This window comes from Balaenoptera physalus (assembly GCF_965194825.1).
Source record: "Balaenoptera physalus genome assembly, chromosome: 4".
Taxonomy (NCBI): Eukaryota; Metazoa; Chordata; class Mammalia; order Artiodactyla; family Balaenopteridae; genus Balaenoptera; species Balaenoptera physalus.
Window position 1 is genome coordinate 86,035,110 of NC_138891.1, and position 19,296 is coordinate 86,054,405.

Consider the following 19,296-nt stretch of genomic DNA (forward strand, 5'->3'; position numbering starts at 1 on the left):
CGAAACAAATATACAGGAATACACATGTATTCCATGTAAGTCCTGTTCAGACTGGGGTGGGCGTAGAGACATAAGAATCTCAAAAAAATTCACAATCTAGTTGTGAAGACAACATGAGAATTCAAGAAATATTAGATAAGTGACAAAGTAGCAAAATCACCCAATGAGCTATTACAGTCAAACACGGTAAGGTGTGCTCAGAGGAGAGGACACACTTCTGGGTGCAGTCATCGCAGGGGTCTTTGTGGGAAAAGAGGGATTTGTGCTCGACCTTGACAGCTGGCTAGTATTCCTGTGGGTGGAGAGCAAGGCAGGGAGGCGTTCCAGCGGAGAGACGCGTGTGCAGCACAAAACCTGTCCTGGGCCGGGGGAGTAAACCAGTCCAGTAGGGCAGGGGGCTGCATAAGGAAGCGTGGAGGTCAAACTAGTACAAGTCAAATGACTGAGCTTGGTGGACACGTAGTATTGTTGACTTTTTCGCATACTTAGGCTATTATGGAAAGGAACAGTTTAAGGAAGGATAACACTGGTTTTAGAAATTTAGAATTTAAAAAAAAACAAAAGAAATTTAGAATTTTAAAAAATAGGGCTAGACTTGGAAGTGAATGGGAACTAACTATATGGGAGGCATACAGAGCAGCGGGTCTGTGGAAATGCTGGGAGCCCATCTCATCCAGAAGGGTCTGGAGAGAAGAAAACTCAGGGACAGCCCAGGTCTCAACGGCTGGGAGGGAGGAAGAGTTAGAAGGCTAATGGAAGAGCTGTGGTCTTGAGTGATGGAGGTTACAGAAAAGGCATCATTTCTCCATTCATTAGTCCAAAGTGTTCTAGTTTCTCAGTATGGGTTTTAGACTAAGACTAAAGAACCTACATTTAAAGACACCTGTAAAAGACTATTGACACTGTCAAGGAAGAATTACAAAGGGATTATGGGGTACTAGACTACAGTAGTCCCCAAGAATGCTTCTCATGGCGAGATTAACATACCAAGCTCCGAATCAGCAATGTGCCACTGCAATGACTTTTTTTAACCAGAAGGAATTATTGATGGGAAAAGCAAGTTTCCGCCATCTGTATTCTCCCCACATTATGCTTTCCATGTGATAATTTTTAAATATATAATTATTTAGAAAATGGATAAAAACCAGGTTATTACTGTTTGGCACAAAATTTTTTCAGTGATATTAGAAATCATCTCTTTGGATAGTTAATTTCCATCACTTGGGATAATGGTGAAAATAAAAGCCAAATACAATAGCATCAATCAGGACTGTATTGCTGCTCATGCTGAAAACAGCTGGTCCAGGGGATGAACATGCCTTCTGGCTGGATTTCCTCCCCAGAAACAAGGGGTGAAACCGATTCCAAGAGCAGGAAAATGATTTTTCAACCCTCAAGGCCCTGTGTGGCCAAGTGCAATCCAGTCCCAAGATGTCAGTCTCTGAATGCTGAGACCACTGAGAATTGTAGGAACTTTCTGGTACTAATGTGTTCATTTTAAACTTACAGATTCTCCTGGCCTGCATTTTATTTTTTTTAATGCGTTTAACTTGCCTACTATCCCTTTACCTGCCTGTTCTCTCCGTCACCTCCTCCCTTTAAATGAGAAATAATAATGTCCTAGTACACTGAGCTGAAAAGACAGTTGTGCACTGCTGAGTAATAATTCATCTTTATAAAGTCCTCACACTTGACATAAAAGACAACTTTCAGTTGGAGATAAGTGGAAATAGAACGAAGAGCAAATTCTAGTGTTCTGGATGGCTAAGCTGAAAGTATACATGGTAGTTCTCAAAAAGGCGGGAGGGATCAGCCCAGCATCAAGAAACACACAGCTCTTACCTATCACACCCTTCATCCAGATCTTGGCAATCACACAAACAAGCAGCCACGTGGTTCTTTTCCCCATTTCGATCTATGTACTCGCAGCAGCACAGGGGCTCCAGTTCAGGTTCTTCCGCTTTGTTTTTCTTCCCTGGCTTCATACTGCCCTTCTTGGTCATGATTTCCACCTGTCACGACGAGGCATAAGAAGCCCTCAGGAGGTAAAGTGGAAAGAACACAACTCATATCAAGCACACCCAAGCGTATCCCTGATTAACCACCAACGCCTGAGAAATCAAAAATGAGAAGAGGGGGAGGTGGTCCCCTTTTCATCAGGCTTTACTGGCTCGGCTTGGCCAGACACAGAGCTCCAGGGCTCTAGGGGCTCCAAGCGCCTTCCCCGCCAGGTCCCCATCCAGGACAGGCGCCGCCTGGGCGCTAGCCGTTCCCATGACGACAGCCTACTACGCGGCCCGGGACAGCCGGGGCACTCGGCTGCACTCACCTGCGGGTGCGGCCTGGGGAGGGCCGGGCTGTCCCCGCCCGAAGCCAGGGTGCGGGTGGAAACACCCTCGGGGCTGCGGGCGGAGACAAAGCGTGTATCCACTGGGGCCGACTACCCGGCTCAGGAGAGGCCACCGGCGCCCGGGTAGCGCTCAGGATCGCCGTCCAGACCCACTTCTCCGCCGCGAGGTGGGCGCGCCTCTCCCGCCCCGGCCAATCGTGAGGACGCGGGTTGGCCGAGAACACCGCCCAGCCCGAAAAATGACCTTGGGAAGGAAGTTACCTCCGCTCCCGGGCCGAGGTGCGGCTGCAGTCAAAGAGGCCGAGGCGGAGAGAAGGGTCGGCTCCTCCCGAGGCGCGGACGCGTCTGCCGATCTCTGGTCCACGGGGCTCCCGACGCGATGGTCGGAGTCTCAGGGACCCCGGCTCCGTTCTCCGCCGCGCCCTCTCCGCCGCCGCCCACCTGTGACCACAGCCGGCCGCCGCTGGGGCGGTGCGCCCGCCTCCCGCGGTGTCCCCCGCCAACCCCCGCCGTGTCCCCAGCCGCCCCACGGCCGGCCGGGCTGAGCGCGGCAAGTCCGCGAGCTTCCGGGTGCCCCGCCCCCGGCGCCGGGCATCCCCCGCCCGCACGTGCGGAGCCCTCCGGCGAGGCCCCTCCCCCGGCCCGCGGCCCTGGCGCCCGGGGGAGCGGAGGAGCGAAGGCCGGGCTCCGGCAGCGGGTCCAGGCTGTTGGGCGCCGGGCTGACCCCGCACCTCCGCCCCGCCCCGCCCCAGAGACGGCCGCCCGGACCCCGCCCGGCCCCGCGGGTGCCTGCGGGCGGCGCGTGGGCAGGGCAGCCTCCCGAGCCTTCGGGTCGGCGAAGGCGGAAATACGGGAAACCTGGACCCCTGAGAGTTTCCTAAAAACGTGAGACCCGTGGGTCGGCAGGTCTTCGTTCAGACGCCAGCAACAGGCGTTGGGGGAGATCTCCACGGCAAAATGTTACCGACGTACCGCCCCCAAATTCGCTAACCTTCTCTTAAAGGCCCAGGTCACTGTCCCTGCTCTGTTAATTATCCAACTTGTTCATTTTCATGATTTCTGGCCAGCAGTCTCTACATGAGACCAAAAGGCCTATCTAGTACTCTTGCTCCAGAAAGCTGCATATTTGAAATGAAACTGCCCTAAGATGAGAGTCCTCTTTGGGTTTCACTTTTGCACAAACATTTTTTTAAAGGGTGTAGGCCCATGTATACGTTTTCACAGAAACAGGCTTTCTAGTTTGGGGAGGGTTTGACTGAAAAAGAAGAAAAACAACTCAGAGATTTGGGGTTTTATTGATATTCAATTTACATAGGCTCAAATACAATTAATTGAATTCTGCATACATATTTAGTCATAATTTATAAAGCAACTTAGCTTTGGTAACTTTCTTTGAGGTATTTTATGAAGTACAGGTTTTCAAGAAATATCACAAAAATACTCAGCTTGTCAGTGACCATTTTTGTGAAATTAACAGAGAACAAGATTTCAAGTTTACAATCCAGTCACTCTTGCTCAGTCAGACACATCATAAATCCTTATCAAAAACCTCCAGGTAGGTACACTGGTATCCCAAGGTAGGTTAGTTGAGATTCACCCAGAGAAACCCGTTTTTCCTCTAATCCAGTCAGTAATTTCATTCTCTATGGGCATCTCGAAAATGACTTTAGCAATCCCATCTGGCTTGGGTGACTCTGGGCAAAAAAGAGACATCTAACTAAAGGCAATTGTTATTCAAGCAGTAAGAATATATACAAATTATTCTGCACTGTCCTTCTCTTGTTCCAGAGACATCACTTGTATTGAGACACATACGCCTAAAAACTTTTAATGAAGAGCCAAAGCTCATGTCTGATTTACAACTTGTCAGTGCACTTATATTGGGAGATAATGCCCCCCAAAGTCTTTCTTAAAGAGCTAAAGTTTGTGTCTGGCTTACAACTGACTGCCTAAAGCCACACATGTGAATGAGTAAATGAAGCCATACGTGGCTACTGAAAAGTAGTCCACAAATTATAATATTTTCAAACAGATGGCTCATTTCCACCATGAAAGTTTGCTAAGCTGAAGCCAAGCTTAGTTCAAGTATTCATTTGATCTGTCACTAAAATGCCCAGATTTTAACATAATCTTCTAGTTTTTAAATCTCAGAGCATGGTTCTTCATTTTGAGAGATGGTATCCTACATGTTTCCTTTTCCAAAATTGACTCTTCTGCCATATGATGTATGAAGAGGCAAAATAATCTCACCTCTGAGAGCCACCTGAAGAAACACCTATTTCTTTCATAAAGATACCACATGGCTGAAGAACCTTTCAGATAATAATCATCAACATGCAGATTCAAAAGATTTGACTATTGAATTTACATGCTAAATAAATGAAGACATTGTATTGATAATATTTACAGTACACGAACCTATAAATGTTATAATATATGCCTGAAAACTGATCCTTCAAAGTTAGTAATGATTTAGAGATTTCTTCTTCTACTGTCTTCTTTATCCTCTTGAATGTATCGCAACTGTGAAAGCAGCCTATTGGACACATACTGATTCTGTGCTAACAGATAAACTTAAAGCATCAAACTTCAAATCTCACTGTGAAAATGAGGCCATACCACTCAGTTCAGAATGTCTCATTTTCTTTTTGTATCATAGAAATTCAAATCCACAATATATTTCACGCTTCACTGGAGAAATTCACAGCTTAGAATTGTGTATAAGAAATGAAAGGATGGATTCTTAAGGCCATCAGAGACTAATTCTCCAATAAATGTTATTAAAAAGAATGTTCATATTAGAAGTACAAATAATGAGAAAATATGGAAATGTTCCTATGACAATTCAAATCCTTCACCCTCTGGTTTTCTTCAAGACGTTTTCTTTTGGTTCCACATATCTCTATAATTTTGGTCCTTAAGATCACTAGCTTTGGACAGCCATGCCTGTCTTGTTCTTATTTAGTAGATCAAAGGTTCTCTGAAGCATAATGAGTGAGCTCTTCAACTGCAAAGAAAATTTTCAAAATCAGATTGTTTAAATTTTTCTGATTATTTGTATGCCAAAAGTTTGCATTTAATAAAATTCTGTCTATACTGATGCCCAAATAAAAGACTAACTATAAAACACCTGATTCCTTCGGTTATCTGTCAGTGTGATTGCTAGCGTTCTTTTCATTTGCTGTAGTATTGCACTTCTTCCTACAACGTACTACTGTGTGCTTTACCTCCCAATAAGTCTATTCATCAAATGAGCCAAAGTGAAGGGCTTGTTTTCTGAAATGGTTTCTGAAGCTACAGTGGTCTCCCCACCATCCCCTAAACAACTCAAGTTCCACGCAAGGCCTTTGCTTGCTATTATGCCCATGTTCATCTTCACCTATCTAAAACTTACCCATCCCCACTGTTTCCATGCAGTTTTCCCTAATCATCCTGCCTCTAAACTCCTAAAGCTTTACTACTTACTTTGACGCTTAATTTTGTACTTTTTTTTATAGTCTTTAACAATACACATGGACATCTGATTTCTCTAATAAAACTGTAGACAACTTGAGAGCAAGAATTATGTCTTATTCTTTTTTGTATTCATTCATTCGTTCAATCATTCAACAAATATTTTTTGCTTACCTGTTACATGCTGGGCACTGTACTAAGTACTGGGTATACAATGGTGAACCAAATAGGCACTGTCCCTGCTTTCATGGAGCTTACAGACTAGTGAGGGACTCAGAACTAAAACGAATAATTACACAGATAAATATATACTTACACACTGTATGGAGTTTTTCACTTGAACAACTGGAGGATAGTAGTATCATTTTTTGAAATTAGGTCAACTAGAGGAGAACTAGGTTTGGCTCAAGATGAAAACTTAATTCTGTTTTGGACATGATCAGTTTGGGATGCCTGTTAGCCTCGAGGTAAAGACGCCAAGTCAGCAAGTGGCTGTATAAGTCTGGACTCAGGGAAGAGGTGTCAGGGTGAGAGACATGCTTTGGGAGCCATTGCCGCATGTGGTATTCCAAGTTAGGGGAGCAGCTAAGATCACCTAGAGGGCAGTAAAGGAGAAGGGAAGAGAATCTAACGCAAAAGCCTGCAGCACTGGGTGAGGACGAGGTCAGGTAGCGGAGATGGTTTTTTTAACCAGCAAAAAGCAGCTTTACATTATGCTAAGTGGAAGCCAGCCAGGCATGAAAGACCGTATAGTATATGATTCCATTTATATGAAATGTCCAGAATAGGCAAACCCATAGAAATAGAAAGTAGATTACTGATTTCCAGGAGCTGAGAGAGTGAGGGATGGGAATGACTGCTCATGGGTACAGGGCTTCTTTGGGGGATGATAAAACTCTCTGGAATTAGATAGTGGTGATGGTGGGACAACCTTGTGAATATACTAAAAATTCTTTTAAAGGTGAATTTTATGGTATGTGAATTATATCACAATAAAGCTGTGTTTTGTTCCATGGTTCCAAAGAAGGGAAGATTAGATACATTTCAAGAAAGGAATGGTCAGCTTTGTCAAATGCTGGCACTGTAAGATGAAAACTTAAAAAAAAAAAAAGGTATATTAACTTTAAAAGCCAGAGGTCACTGGGGAGCTTAGCTTGAGCAGTATCAGTGGAAGATATGGGGGAAGAAATCAAGGCAGTGTGAGCTGAAGAGTGAGTGAGCAGATTAAATACAGGCATCCAATTCTGCTCCCTCCTGAAACACCACCAAAAGCACGGTAAAGGGATTTTTTTTTAAGACATAAGTCCACAAGGACAGAGGAAAACAGAAAAGGCGACAATAGCAACACAACTTTGGAAACTGGATAGCGGATGGATTACTTAGCAGCCCTGAAAACGCTGAATCCTAAGCTAACAGTAGGGAAAGCTGAGAACCAACCAAATTTACCCTGAAGAATCCTCTAAAGCCTCAGGAATTGACAGGCATCTCTGGAAATGGGAATAAAGAGGAAGGGACTGAAATAAGAAGGATTGGATGAACTTTTGGACATGTGGCCTCTCCTACTACCTGGGCAGAAGTCTAAAGTCCTATTTTCTGGAGAGGATAAAAAAGAGGGTCTCTGGCAGTCTGGCCAGGAGGATACCAACACATCATTAAAGATAGCAGTACCATACCCAAAATGGGGATTATACAAAAACGTGTATACCGCACGTTGAGATCATCCCTTTGCCCTGCCCTCCTCGATCTCTCTACTCTCACTCACCTAAAATGCTGGCAGCCAGCCCTTAGTCCTTCAGGGAGGAGACTGGAAAAGTCTTCTCTGTGGAAACTGACCAGTCCAAGAGAAAAGACCTAAAGATACTGACATCAGGATTTCTTAGCCAACGGCCCAGCCAGATCTACCAAGAAGTTCAGGGTAGACCAGCCCAACCCATACGATAAGAACTTTGGATCCACACAAGCAGACAGCAAAGGACTGCAGACATCTAAAGAAATCCTCTAACCCTAAGGATAGAAATCAAAACAGGGGGAAAGAACCTTGCTGGAACGTGGGTATGCAAGAAGAAGAAAAATAATTTTTTTTAATTATCAGTAATATGGTCAGAGAGAAAGATATTATGGCCACTTAAAAAGTTCACAATACCATTAAAAAAGAAAATCCAGAGAAATGGCAGCTCTTTGAAATTAAAAACTTGTTAGCAAAAACTGAAAAACTCAGTAAAAGAATTTGAAGATTAAGTTGAGGAAATCTCTGAGGAAGTAGAAGAAAAAGGCAAAAAGATGGAAGCTGGAAAGAAAAGGTAAGGTTAGACAACCTGTCCAACAGAAGGCAGACACCTGATTACAGGTGCTATAGAAAGTCAGGGGAGAGAAGGTGGAGGAGGGAAAATCATCAGCCAGATAGCTCAGTATATCCCAGGACAAAAGGGCACCAGTTTCCAGACCAAAGGATCAGGAATCTGACAGCCTCAGAATTCTCAGTAGTTAACACCGGAAGCCAAAAGGCAATGGAGCAATGCCTTCAACGTTCTGAAGGAACCTTATTTCCAAGCTAGAATTCCATCTCCAGCCAAACAATTAATCAAAGGGGAAGGACAGAATAAAAAATTTCAGACAGGTGAAGTCTTAAAATATTTACCTCCATACCCTCTTTCTCAGGAAGCTACTAGAGGATATGCTCCATTAAAAGGAGGGAGGAAACCAAGAAAGCAGAAAACATGGGATATGGGAAACAGGAGATGGGCAACAGGAGCCCCAAGATGATAGCTGTGCACCTGCAGAGAGGGCCACCGGCCCTTCCTGGAGCCCGTCAGAGGCTCCATGGATTGAAAACCTGAGGTGACCGAAGATGATGAGAGGAGACAGAGCATCAGGGCATGAAACACTTATAAACAATACAAGAAAATAATCAACTGTAATAAGAAGACAATTTCAGGGGTAAGAAAAAGTAGCCGCAGTTCATTCTATGGCTCAGCTCAGAACAGTAAACTTAATCAAAACAAAGCCAACACTGAATACTGATCTAACCAAAATTACAACTTCCTTTGGAGGATGGGGGATTAGAAATGGGAGCATGAAGAGGTGAAAGAAAACAAAATCCCAGTCTCTATAACAGGCAGTCAAAAGATAATGTCTAAAACTGAAAAATCAAGAAGTATCAACACATGCTTGTTGTTTATAAATATGGAGGTAAACACCAGAAGAATACACCAAGAGAGTTAGATTGTTGTCTTTGGGAAAGAAATGGAGAAGAGGATACCAGGATTGCTATTTTTCTGAAACAACCCTGTAGAACAAGTTAACTCTTCATGTGAACGAGTGACTTTGGTGAAAATAAAACCTCAAAAAAGTGAAGGAGTTATAAAGGATAAAATAGTGACAGCCAGAGTAGGCAACTCTGAGAGTGCCTGACTGTGAAAGGGAGGAGAGCGATAGATGAGCAGATAGAGAAGGATGTGGATGACGCGGGTTTTTAATGTAGGAGATAAGAGAGCAGGGTAGGTGCTGATGGTAAAGATCCAGCTGAATGAGGGAGTCTGAAGATGGGGAAGCTAGAGGGGTGGACGGAGTCTCCTGCCAGCTCGTGCTGGGACTTGCGTCCCACAGGCAGAGCGATGCTTCTAATGGAGTGCAGAACAGGACGGGTGCAGCGACGGGAAGGTCTATAGATCTGGTTATAGAAGGAGAGGGAGGGTCTCTTTTCTCCTTGAGGCACGGTCATGAGTTCAGAGTCAGCAGGAAATGAGTGGAGAGGATGAGGAGAAAAGTGAGAGTATGATCTACTCCTTGCTGAGGGGGAGGAGAAAGTTACTAACTGCAGGCACTGTGCATCTGAAGAGTGCCTAGTGGAAGCACCTTTAGTGCCCCACATGATGTTCTAAGAAATGCTCAATAATTGAATCTTCTAAAAAACAAACCAATGCGTAGAAGAAAAGGATGGAAGCAAATAAAACAAAATGTTAAAAGTGATTATGTCTGAATGCTAGTAGGTTCTCTTCTATTCTCTATTTTTCAATTTTGAAAAGTACACATGTATTATATTATAATGGAAGTATTAGTCCTCATTTTTCAAAGGGAATCCTAAGTTTTGGTTCATAGAACCGAGCAGCACACATTGATGACACTATGTTCAAGAGATAATGCTTACAGCAAAACACCAAAACTACCTAAATGTTCATTCTTCAATGGAGAACTGGTAAAATAATTATGCCACATATATACAGTTGAATTCTATGCAGCTGTTAAAAGAAGAGGATATGGAAGTATCTCCATGATACATGGTTAATAGATAAAAACAAAATAATGAGCAGGTTAATAGATTAAAAACAAAATAATGAGCATGGTTAATAGAAAAAACAAAATAATGAGCAATCTACGACTTCTATAAAAAGAGCTGATATTGAGCATGAAATTTTATATGGAAGGACCAATAAAAAGAATGAGGTGGGCTTCCCTGGTGGCGCAGTGGTTGAAAGTCTGCCTGCCGATGCAGGGGACACGGGTTCGAGCCCTGGTCTGGGAGGATCCCACATGCCGCGGAGCGGCTGGGCCCGTGCGCCACAACTACTGAGCCTGCGCATCTGGAGCCGTGCTCCGCAGCGGGAGGCCGCAACAGTGAGAGGCCCAAGCACCGTGATGAGGAGTGGCCCCCGCTCGCCGCAACTGGAGAAAGCCCTCGCACAGAAACGAAGACCCAACACAGCCAAAAATAAATAAATGAATGAATAAATTAAAAAAAAAAAAAGCACCTCAAATCTGACACGAACTCATGATCCTTACCCTCAAACCAGGCAAAAAAAAAAAAAGAAAATGAGGTAAATGTATACAAGCTGATAGGGAAACATCTTCAAAATATATTACTAATTGAAAAAAGAGGGTATGCAACGGTAAGTACAGTACGTTCCCATTTTGTTAAAAACAAAAAGTACAAGTGACTATAAAATGTATAATCCAGAAACTGGCAAGGGTAGGTGCCTCTAGGAGGGGGATTTCTTCAATATTGGTACAGTAAATACTCTCTCACAACCAGAGGAGCAGCTGATTCACTGAGATGACTACTAAGTAACGTGGTACACAGAGGTGCTGACCTGTTCCAGCATCACGATGGAGTCCCGGAGCACTCCTTTTAAGCGATGGGCCTGATCTTTGCTCTTTTGAATATTTTCTGCTCTTGACGCCATATCAGAGGCTAAACTGAAAGAAAAATACCATCTTAAAGATCAAGGGAATAGCTTCTAGGCTTTCGTCTCTAGAAATCACAGTGCCCTATAAATTTGCAAATAAAACAAAAAAGTAAACAAAAAAGTTTATGACTGGAGAATAGTTGGCAGACCAAAATCTCTAAAATTGGAATTAAGTTTCCTGCAGCAAAGGAATTATTGACATAATATGTTGCGAGGGAAGAAGACTTACTTTACAGATTTCTCTTCCTGGAGGTGAAGACGGTAAAAGGACTGAGCAGCATACTCTATCTTTGACAGCTTCAGAAACAGCGTCACATTCAATAAAACCAGCAACAGCAAACTAGGCAGAGCAAATCAGACCTGGTTAATCCACTATTACTCAGACCTAAAGCGTTGCTAATGCAGAGTAGACACACAAAAGCTTCAAAAATGTATATTATCCAGACCAGTTTCCAATTATTGTTATTATTTAAATCAATTACCCCATTTTATTGTATGAAGTACTTATTTTTAAGTATTCAGTGGATGTTGAGGGAACAGTTAGAAGATAACTAGTGACAATAAAGTCCCCAAATAAGCAGGCTGGGATTGTCCCTGACATCTCTTCTCTGCTAGGAATCCCAGCCAGTGTGGATGTGCGACCACCGGCTTAGAAATCTACCATGTTAGCTTTCAAGATCTATTTTCGGGTGCTTTTGTCTTAAGCAATTATACATACATAATACTGCACTTCAGAAAGGAAATAAAGATCAATATGGATTTGATCTTAGATAGATCATGATGTACCTCTTATTCACAGCAGAAGCCAAAACAAATTCACATTCACAAAATCACCATTCAGCAGAAATTTCTTCTAGTTCAACTTAGACAAAATTTCAAATCCCAAACATACATTAATTGGATCATATATAAAACGTTACCTGCTAAATAAACTTACTCTGTTGGTTCTCACAATAGTATTTCAAGTGAATGAACGTATCTCATTACACATACATGCAAATACATAGGTGGCATCATATCTCTCTTATTTTTTCTGTTAAAATATTGACTTGCCCTTAAAAATACGTCGTATTCACTTTTACCCATCCAGAAGAAGATTTTTCTTGAATGAAAACTAAGGTAGTAGCAAGAAAATCAAATCTATGAAATTATTGTGTCACTGAAATGGGGTATAGATCAACATTTCAACATCTGACTGTAAATCTTCTACAAAGTAATACAAAAGATCACAGATAATATTTACTATTCAAAATTGTCACAGCAAACCAATGGAAGCAGAATATGAAAACCTTTTATAAAACTCAAAGGCACAACAAACATTTTGTATGTTCTGAAATCTATAATTAGAAAAAACAGCTGATATAAGAACTTCATTCCAAACCCAGAGTGTATCATCCAGTCAGAACTAATTCAATTAAATGTGATGGACTACCTAAGATCCAAGTACAGCCATGGAGATAACAGTAGTCTAAATACGACTGGCTGAGTAGATTCCAGTAGAACACTCTGAGATTCAGACTAATTGCCCCAGTATTTCTCACCCTACAATCCTCAGATTATTTGCATCAGAATGACCTGCACGTGTGTTGTAGAATACTACTGATTCCTGATCCCTTACTCAAGACCCACTGACTCGATCTGTAGGACTGGGGCTGGGAAATCTGTATTTCAGCAAGTGATTCTTATGCACAGTAAAGGGTAAGGACCACTGGTCTAATCAAGCAGAGTAAAATAGCATTGTTGGGATTTCATCAGCCTGCATATAAAAATATTCCCTTTAAATTTATGGTACTTCCCTAAAAATCTATGATGGTAGAAACAAATCAGATTAGTTTAAAAAACAAAAACATTTACTGAACGTGTATTTGGTATTCCCTCGAATTTAACAGCTCTTCTGAAAATCATTCAAAAACTATCAGACTGAAGCATATAAAGTTACTGTTTTTGAAGGCCAAAATTGGTCAAATTGTGGTAATTTCTATACAATAATATACAAATACGTTCAAATTCTTTTGGAAACCATTAAAAGATAAGTGAGGGCACAAACAAACTAAGCATTCAACACAAATACTTACAAAATACTCATCACCACAATAAGGACGGTGTTATAGCTTTCAATTTCCTTTTTCTTTCCTGCAAATTATTAAAAAAGGCTGTATTAGAATCAGGATTGTTTAATTTCATTTGAAAAGTACTGGAAAAGAAGTTTTTTAAGTTATTTGTAAAGACAAAGTGATTTACAGTGAATTCCCTGCACCCCTCTTCTAACTTCTGATATCCTATTAGTAAACAAATCTACAGAAGAAACCCTATATCAGTTCTGCAAATTTGGCCTATATTACAGATTAATTTGTTCTAAAATTAAACAAGCAATTCAATATATCATGTATGATCTCTAGCTAAGTTCCATCTCTGCAAATAATATTTGAACTAGTTTTACGTATAATGCTTCCCTCCTTAAAAAAAACCTTTTTTAATCATCCTCACCTGTTCTCTGTTTCCCAAATTTTGTTGCCAAATCCCAAAATTAAAGAGCTATTAAGTTGAAATGGTAGAAAAACATATTCACACTAAAATGTAAACCTTAGAAAAGGATTTGATAATGTAGAAGGATGAGAAGGTATGACAGCTTTACAGCACTGAGAGGGAGGGAATAACAGTTAGTAGGGGCAAGATGTCTTCAAAATTGAGAGTAGAGATAATAAAAGTCAACTTCTATCTCTGCAATTTTGCTGGGCTGGCCCTGACAGTACATAAGGATTAAAAGCATACAAACATGGTAGTAGATTCAAGGGTAGAAATCAAATTGTGTACAAATGCTAGGCAGGAAGTTAATGAGTGAAGCGTCCAGCAATAGGGTAAGAGTCGTGGGGACTGGTGACCTGGGGAGAGTGCACGCTCAGTCAAATGGGGCAGCTGCTACTAAGCTCCAACCACCTGCTGCTACGAACGGATGTGGGTCCAGGGCTGCCAGATCTGAGATTCTATATAAAAATGTCCAAGGTTGGGCTTCCCTGGTGGCACAGTGGTTGAGAGTCTGCCCGCCAATGCAGGGGACACAGGTTCGAGCCCTGGTCTGGGAAGATCCCACAGGCCGCGGAGCAACTAGGCCCGTGAGCCACAACTACTGAGCCTGCGCGTCTGGAGCCTGTGCTCCGCAACAAGAGAGGCCGCGACGGTGAGAGGCCCGCGCACCGCGATGAAGAGTGGCCCCCGCTTGCCACAGCTAGAGAAAGCCCTAGCACAGAAACTAAGACCCAACACAGCCATAAATAAATAAATAAATACTTTAAAAAAAAAAAAAAAAAAGTCCAAGGTTTAAAATACCATGTGGGCCCAGTAAAATACTTCTACTGGCCACATGCCTGCCATTTTGTAACTGCTCCTTTATACTTATATATTGGTCTTCGTTCAACAAACATTATTGGAAAAGGAGAGGAGAAAGGGAGACCTCCTAACTGACGTGTCTTATAAACAAGAGGCATATTTGGCTTCATATAAAGTAAACTTATAAGGAAAAAAAACTTTCATCTCTGTTTACCAGGAAACAGCTACCTGTAATATCCCCTTTGGCATCTAAGCCCAGGTCTCCAGAAGAACGCTGAGAAGAAAGTTTAGCAGCTGTTTCTGCTGTTCTGTTGACTGTTCGCCTTCTCCTTCGTAGGCCACTAAGTTTTCCAGGGTCTTCAATGGACTGATTTACCATAGATTCTTCCGTTAACAAATCTGATTCTAAGAAGAAAAAAATCTTTAGATAGTGGAGAAACCTTCTCAACTATAAGATACTGGGGGGTTGGTCGTTGTTTTGTTCTCAGTTTGCTTTTTTTTAGACCTTGGTAACTTTCTTTAACTATTACTCAGATTCTCATGGCCTAGATTCAAACTTTACTCTTAATGAAAAGTTTTGGAGCATACGATGATCCCATAATGAGGCTGCATTATTCTAGGAAGAATGAACTGTATTAATTAATGACAGGATCATCAGAGCAAATTTGCCATGTGCTATATTAAGTATTAATGTAGAGATTTCAGTTATGGAAACAACCCACTTACACTGGATCATTAGAAAGATTTCCAAGATAGATTATAGTACTTGATTGTCAATCTCAAAGGAAGGAGAAGCATATAATAGTTCTAATTTACAATGAGGGTTTGCAAAAAAGGAAGCACTAGTAAAGAAAATCTGCAAACAACCTGTCAATAAAAACCTCATTTTTCACATTTGTTTTAACCTTTCCCTTCACCAGATTTTTCACTAGAAGTTCATTATCTAGTGGCCAAACTCATTTTTGAGTTTCATTTTTCTAGTGATCTGGAGCTTAATCATGAAATAACCAAAGACAAGGAAACAAGGAAAATAAATAATCAACAAGCTGGAAGATGAAGCCTTAAATTACCCTGAGTTGATCGGCCACCACCTTTTCTTTAACTAAAATTAATTATGCTCACATATGTATCTATATGTTTTTTCCTCATGTATATTTTAAGGACTATCCAAACAGAACTACATCACCTCCCCTGTCTAGTACCTACCCACCTCCACCAAAACCACACATGTACGTGGTACCATTGCTAGGTGGGCCTGCGTAAACCCCGGAGAGCTGCATTGGTAAGGGAGATGTGGGCCTGAGGACGCTCCAGACCTTCGTGGGCACAAGTGCATACTTATGACCGGATTACCCAGTCCCTCACTGCAGTCAGCTTCCTTGGCTCCTTACAGAGGGAGGGAGTGTGACAGCTCCTAACTGTGTGATCTTGGACAAGTCACTTAACCTCTCTGTGTGTTTCAGTGGAAAAAAAAAATAACAGTACTTATATCTCACAGGGTTGTAATGACTTGATATTTATAAAGCACACAGAACAACGTCTGGCATATCATAAGCATTATAGAAGTGTTTGGTAGACCAGTGAAAATTAGAAGTTTTGAAATTCCAAGTGGAGTAGTTGGAACCACTTCAGTAGGAGTCATTCCAACATCATCTACCAGTTCCTGCTATGAATCCAAACGAAGAATCCATCCATCCTGTTAATAAATGCCATTTTTACAAAAATAGATAAATCAAGAAATTTACAAACCAAGCTGTTTGAAATAGTCCGCCAAGGAACTCCAGGAATTCTTCTCAATTAAAGATTTGACAACGGCCCATGGTTGTTTTTTGTATTTCAAATCTGTTGAAACTCTAATAGATAAGGAAGAAAGAAGAATATTTAATTTACAAAATTTAATTATATTATTAACATTACAATTAGATGTAGGAATGAATTCAGCGGAGAGCCAAAAGGATTCAAAGTCATTAAGACTATTAAAAAAAAAATTGCTCACTGATAATGAATTCTTTAAAAAATTACTGGGCGCTGCTAAAATTTCATCAACTTGGCATTTTATTTCTTTCCTTTCTCTAACCCTGAATTTTCTTTACGTAAATAGCAATAAAGGCTCAAAATAAATTTTAAATTTCCTAAATGCCTCGTATAAAAAATCTCTAGTGGTCATACATTAGCTGCAAGTCACTACATTAGCTGAGGCTAGGCCAATTGTGTGATGGCCCAGCACCACCTTCAACACGCCAACATTTCTGGTCTCCCATCGCAACAGAGCTGTTTACCGCCCACCACGTGCTCCTCAAGTCTCCCAGTCCCCTTGCCATTAAACGGGGTCCTGTGACCAGTTCTGGCCACTGGACTGCGAGCACGGCCCTACAGCTCTCTCTTCCAGTGGCAACTGAAGTGACACATATTCTGGACTGTGCAGCCCTGGGAGGTCAAAGCCTTCAGCAGCCTGGGTCCTCGAGTAAGGATCCCCGCCCCTCTGCGGACTGCCGGCGGACACATAAATCAAGAAGTAAAGCTTTGTTGTGTAAGGCTACCACTAAGATTTCGGGATTGATACGTTACCAGCACACAGTGTAGCCTGTCCTGACTAAAACACTCATTTACAGCAGCTCACCTCAACCGGCATTTCTGCTTTGAAGATCGGATGATATAGTATCTGTTCAGAGTATAGAAGTAATCATGGTAGGGGACGTCGTGTGTCAGCACTTCTGAATCTACCAAATAAAATTGTGCTTCCCGACTTTCTTTATACAGTCTCTGTCAAAATAAGATTAAATTTTTTTGCATGTACATGTTTAATACATCAAATTCCTCGCCAATTTAGAGCCTATATACTAGAATTCCTTCTCACAAATTACAAAAAACATGAGAAGCTTATATACAGAGCCAGAAGGTCACCATGTTGGCTGTGAGATCTATGAATTGAGACAGGACCTGCAGAAATAGTATTTGCTGCCTCTCTGTCATTTCACTGTATAATTGTTTTTTTCCTTTCTTTTAGGCATGAGGAGGAGAAAGGAACTACATAATCTCTCGTGTGTGTTAGTAATTTATAAAGAATTGCAAATGTTCCTGGTAGGGAAACAATTCAAAGTTCAATTGAACAAAGCCAGGACCCCAGCCTAAAATTCATCAAAGTTTAACAAAACCACCCTTCACCAAAAATGTGAAGGAAGGAGACAACCAAACAAAACACTGCTTTCCCTAAACAGGATCAGAAGTGGTTGCTGGCCAAATCTTTCTCATTTTCACCTTACCGATTCTGCCCATCCTCTAAGGTTATCAAAGACTCTCCAATTCAAAATACAAAACTTCTCTTAAATGTCTGAAAATCTTTGGAAGAAAAAAATTTAAGTCCTTTTGAACACTGACGGACAAAAACTATGATAGCACAACTAATTCAGATGTTAATAAATATTTTCTAACTTTGCAGAACAGTTATACTATATGTCATCAAAAACTGGCCAAACATAAACCCCACTGTATGACAGTGCCATGCTGGTCACACAGTAGACAGAGCATTAAATATCTTACAATCTCTTCCTCATATGTCACAGAAGCCATCTAGTTATTTGGCCCTAACCCTTGACATGATCCAGTAAATCAGATTCCAGTAGTGTTCTTTTAAAAACCATTTATTATGGAAAAGTTCAAACATATACAAGAGTAGAAATGAACATTATACAATAAACCCTCAAAAGCTCATCAACCAGCTTCAACAATATTAACTCCTGCCCAGTCCTGTTTCATCTGTACCTCTCCCCATGTTCCCTCCCTCTACTCCCATCCTCTGCCTGACTAGATTACTTTTAAAAGACACCCTAGATACCAACATAATTTCATCCAAAAATACATCAGTATATCTCTTTATAAATTCCTCAGTATATCCCTTTAAAAGATAAATATTCTTTTCTTTAAAATATAGCTACAATACCATTATTGCACATAAAAATGAACAATTCGTTAAATCTCAGAAATACCCTTTTACAGCTGGTTTGTCTGAGTCAGGATTGAGTTAATTTGGTTGATATACCTCTTAAATCTCTTTTAACCTGTACACAGTTTCTCCTCTATTTTTTTCCTTGCCGTTTACTTGTTGAAACTGTCCTGTAAATTGGTGACTAGGACCTATGATAGGCATCTTCCCTCTTCCCACATGCACGATTCTTTTGGAATACTGGCAGCATAGACATACCTGCTTTTCAGTGGCCGTGGTGCACTTTCCAGTTAGTGGATTATTAAGGACTATGGTGTAGGTCATGGTTCTCAGTTGGTCACCTCCAGGTTCTACATTCCAAGGGGTAGATACTACATCTAATCACAGCAAATATAAAAAGAGTTAGTTCTAGAAATTTGAGGGGTATGGCTTGGAATGGAATCAAAGAGGGAGTTTTTGAATTATTTCAATTTTTATTTTTGACCAATCCTAACTTCCTTATAACTGTGTTATTAGTTTAACATTAAACAAGAGTAAAATCACATGTTAGGCACTCTTCTTGTATGTGACATACGCCCCATCTCTGATCCATTTACTTCTAAATTGTAGTCTATTAAAAAACTTTTTTCTTTTCTCTAGAAGATAAAATTAAAAGTCATTTCATCAGTAGGCTTCTTTATAAAGTCCCCAGTACCTATGAAGAGAAGTAATGGTGCTGGCCTTATTAAACAGAGATAGAACACTTCAACATTTCCATCACTGAGGACAAGACCTTGAATTATGCAGCAATATGATCTGATCCCAACTTGTGGGGAAATCACGTTGATGAGAAATCATGTAGTGTTAATGGCTTATCCGCCGAGATCTTTAATCAAGGAGGGAGCAATGGAATGTAAATAAACTATGTAACTTTTTCTATATGAAGAAAGCTATAGAATAATCTGTCTGCATTTATGGCAAGATCTTGGTCAAAATTCTCTTTTATTTACTTAGCAACAACACAGTGAGTAAAGACACACTTTGAACGGAAATGTATCTTT

At 41.2% G+C, this 19,296-nt stretch overlaps 2 protein-coding genes across 11 annotated transcripts in view; both read right to left on the reverse strand.

Annotated features, from left to right (window-relative positions):
• Positions 1–2,865, reverse strand: part of ZDHHC23 (zDHHC palmitoyltransferase 23) — a 49,871-nt gene extending 47,006 nt beyond the window's left edge. Inside the window, exons 1-3 of one of the 6 annotated variants that reach the window (XM_082460198.1) lie at positions 2,612–2,863; positions 2,330–2,402; positions 1,843–2,012 (exon numbers count right to left, since the gene is read on the reverse strand). In XM_082460198.1, the coding sequence (XP_082316324.1) occupies positions 1,843–2,003 (161 nt within the window). In that variant the 5' untranslated portion in view covers positions 2,004–2,012; positions 2,330–2,402; positions 2,612–2,863. Of the gene's footprint in view, positions 1–1,842; positions 2,038–2,329; positions 2,403–2,611 lie in introns of all 6 variants that reach the window. The other 5 variants (XM_082460197.1, XM_082460196.1, XM_082460200.1 and 2 more) reach the window with 5 other exon arrangements.
• A 761-nt stretch (positions 2,866–3,626) lies between these two features.
• Positions 3,627–19,296, reverse strand: part of GRAMD1C (GRAM domain containing 1C) — a 94,794-nt gene continuing 79,124 nt past the window's right edge. For 4 of the 5 annotated variants that reach the window (XM_082460186.1, XM_082460188.1, XM_082460189.1 and 1 more), the window contains 8 exons: positions 18,515–18,633; positions 16,934–17,076; positions 16,063–16,166; positions 14,542–14,718; positions 13,062–13,119; positions 11,216–11,326; positions 10,891–10,996; positions 3,627–5,357 (listed from right to left, as the gene is read on the reverse strand). In XM_082460186.1, coding sequence (XP_082316312.1) covers positions 5,277–5,357; positions 10,891–10,996; positions 11,216–11,326; positions 13,062–13,119; positions 14,542–14,718; positions 16,063–16,166; positions 16,934–17,076; positions 18,515–18,633 — 899 coding nt within the window. In that variant the 3' untranslated portion in view covers positions 3,627–5,276. The remainder of the gene's footprint in view (positions 5,358–10,890; positions 10,997–11,215; positions 11,327–13,061; positions 13,120–14,541; positions 14,719–16,062; positions 16,167–16,933; positions 17,077–18,514; positions 18,634–19,296) is intronic. The other variant, XM_082460187.1, reaches the window with a different exon arrangement.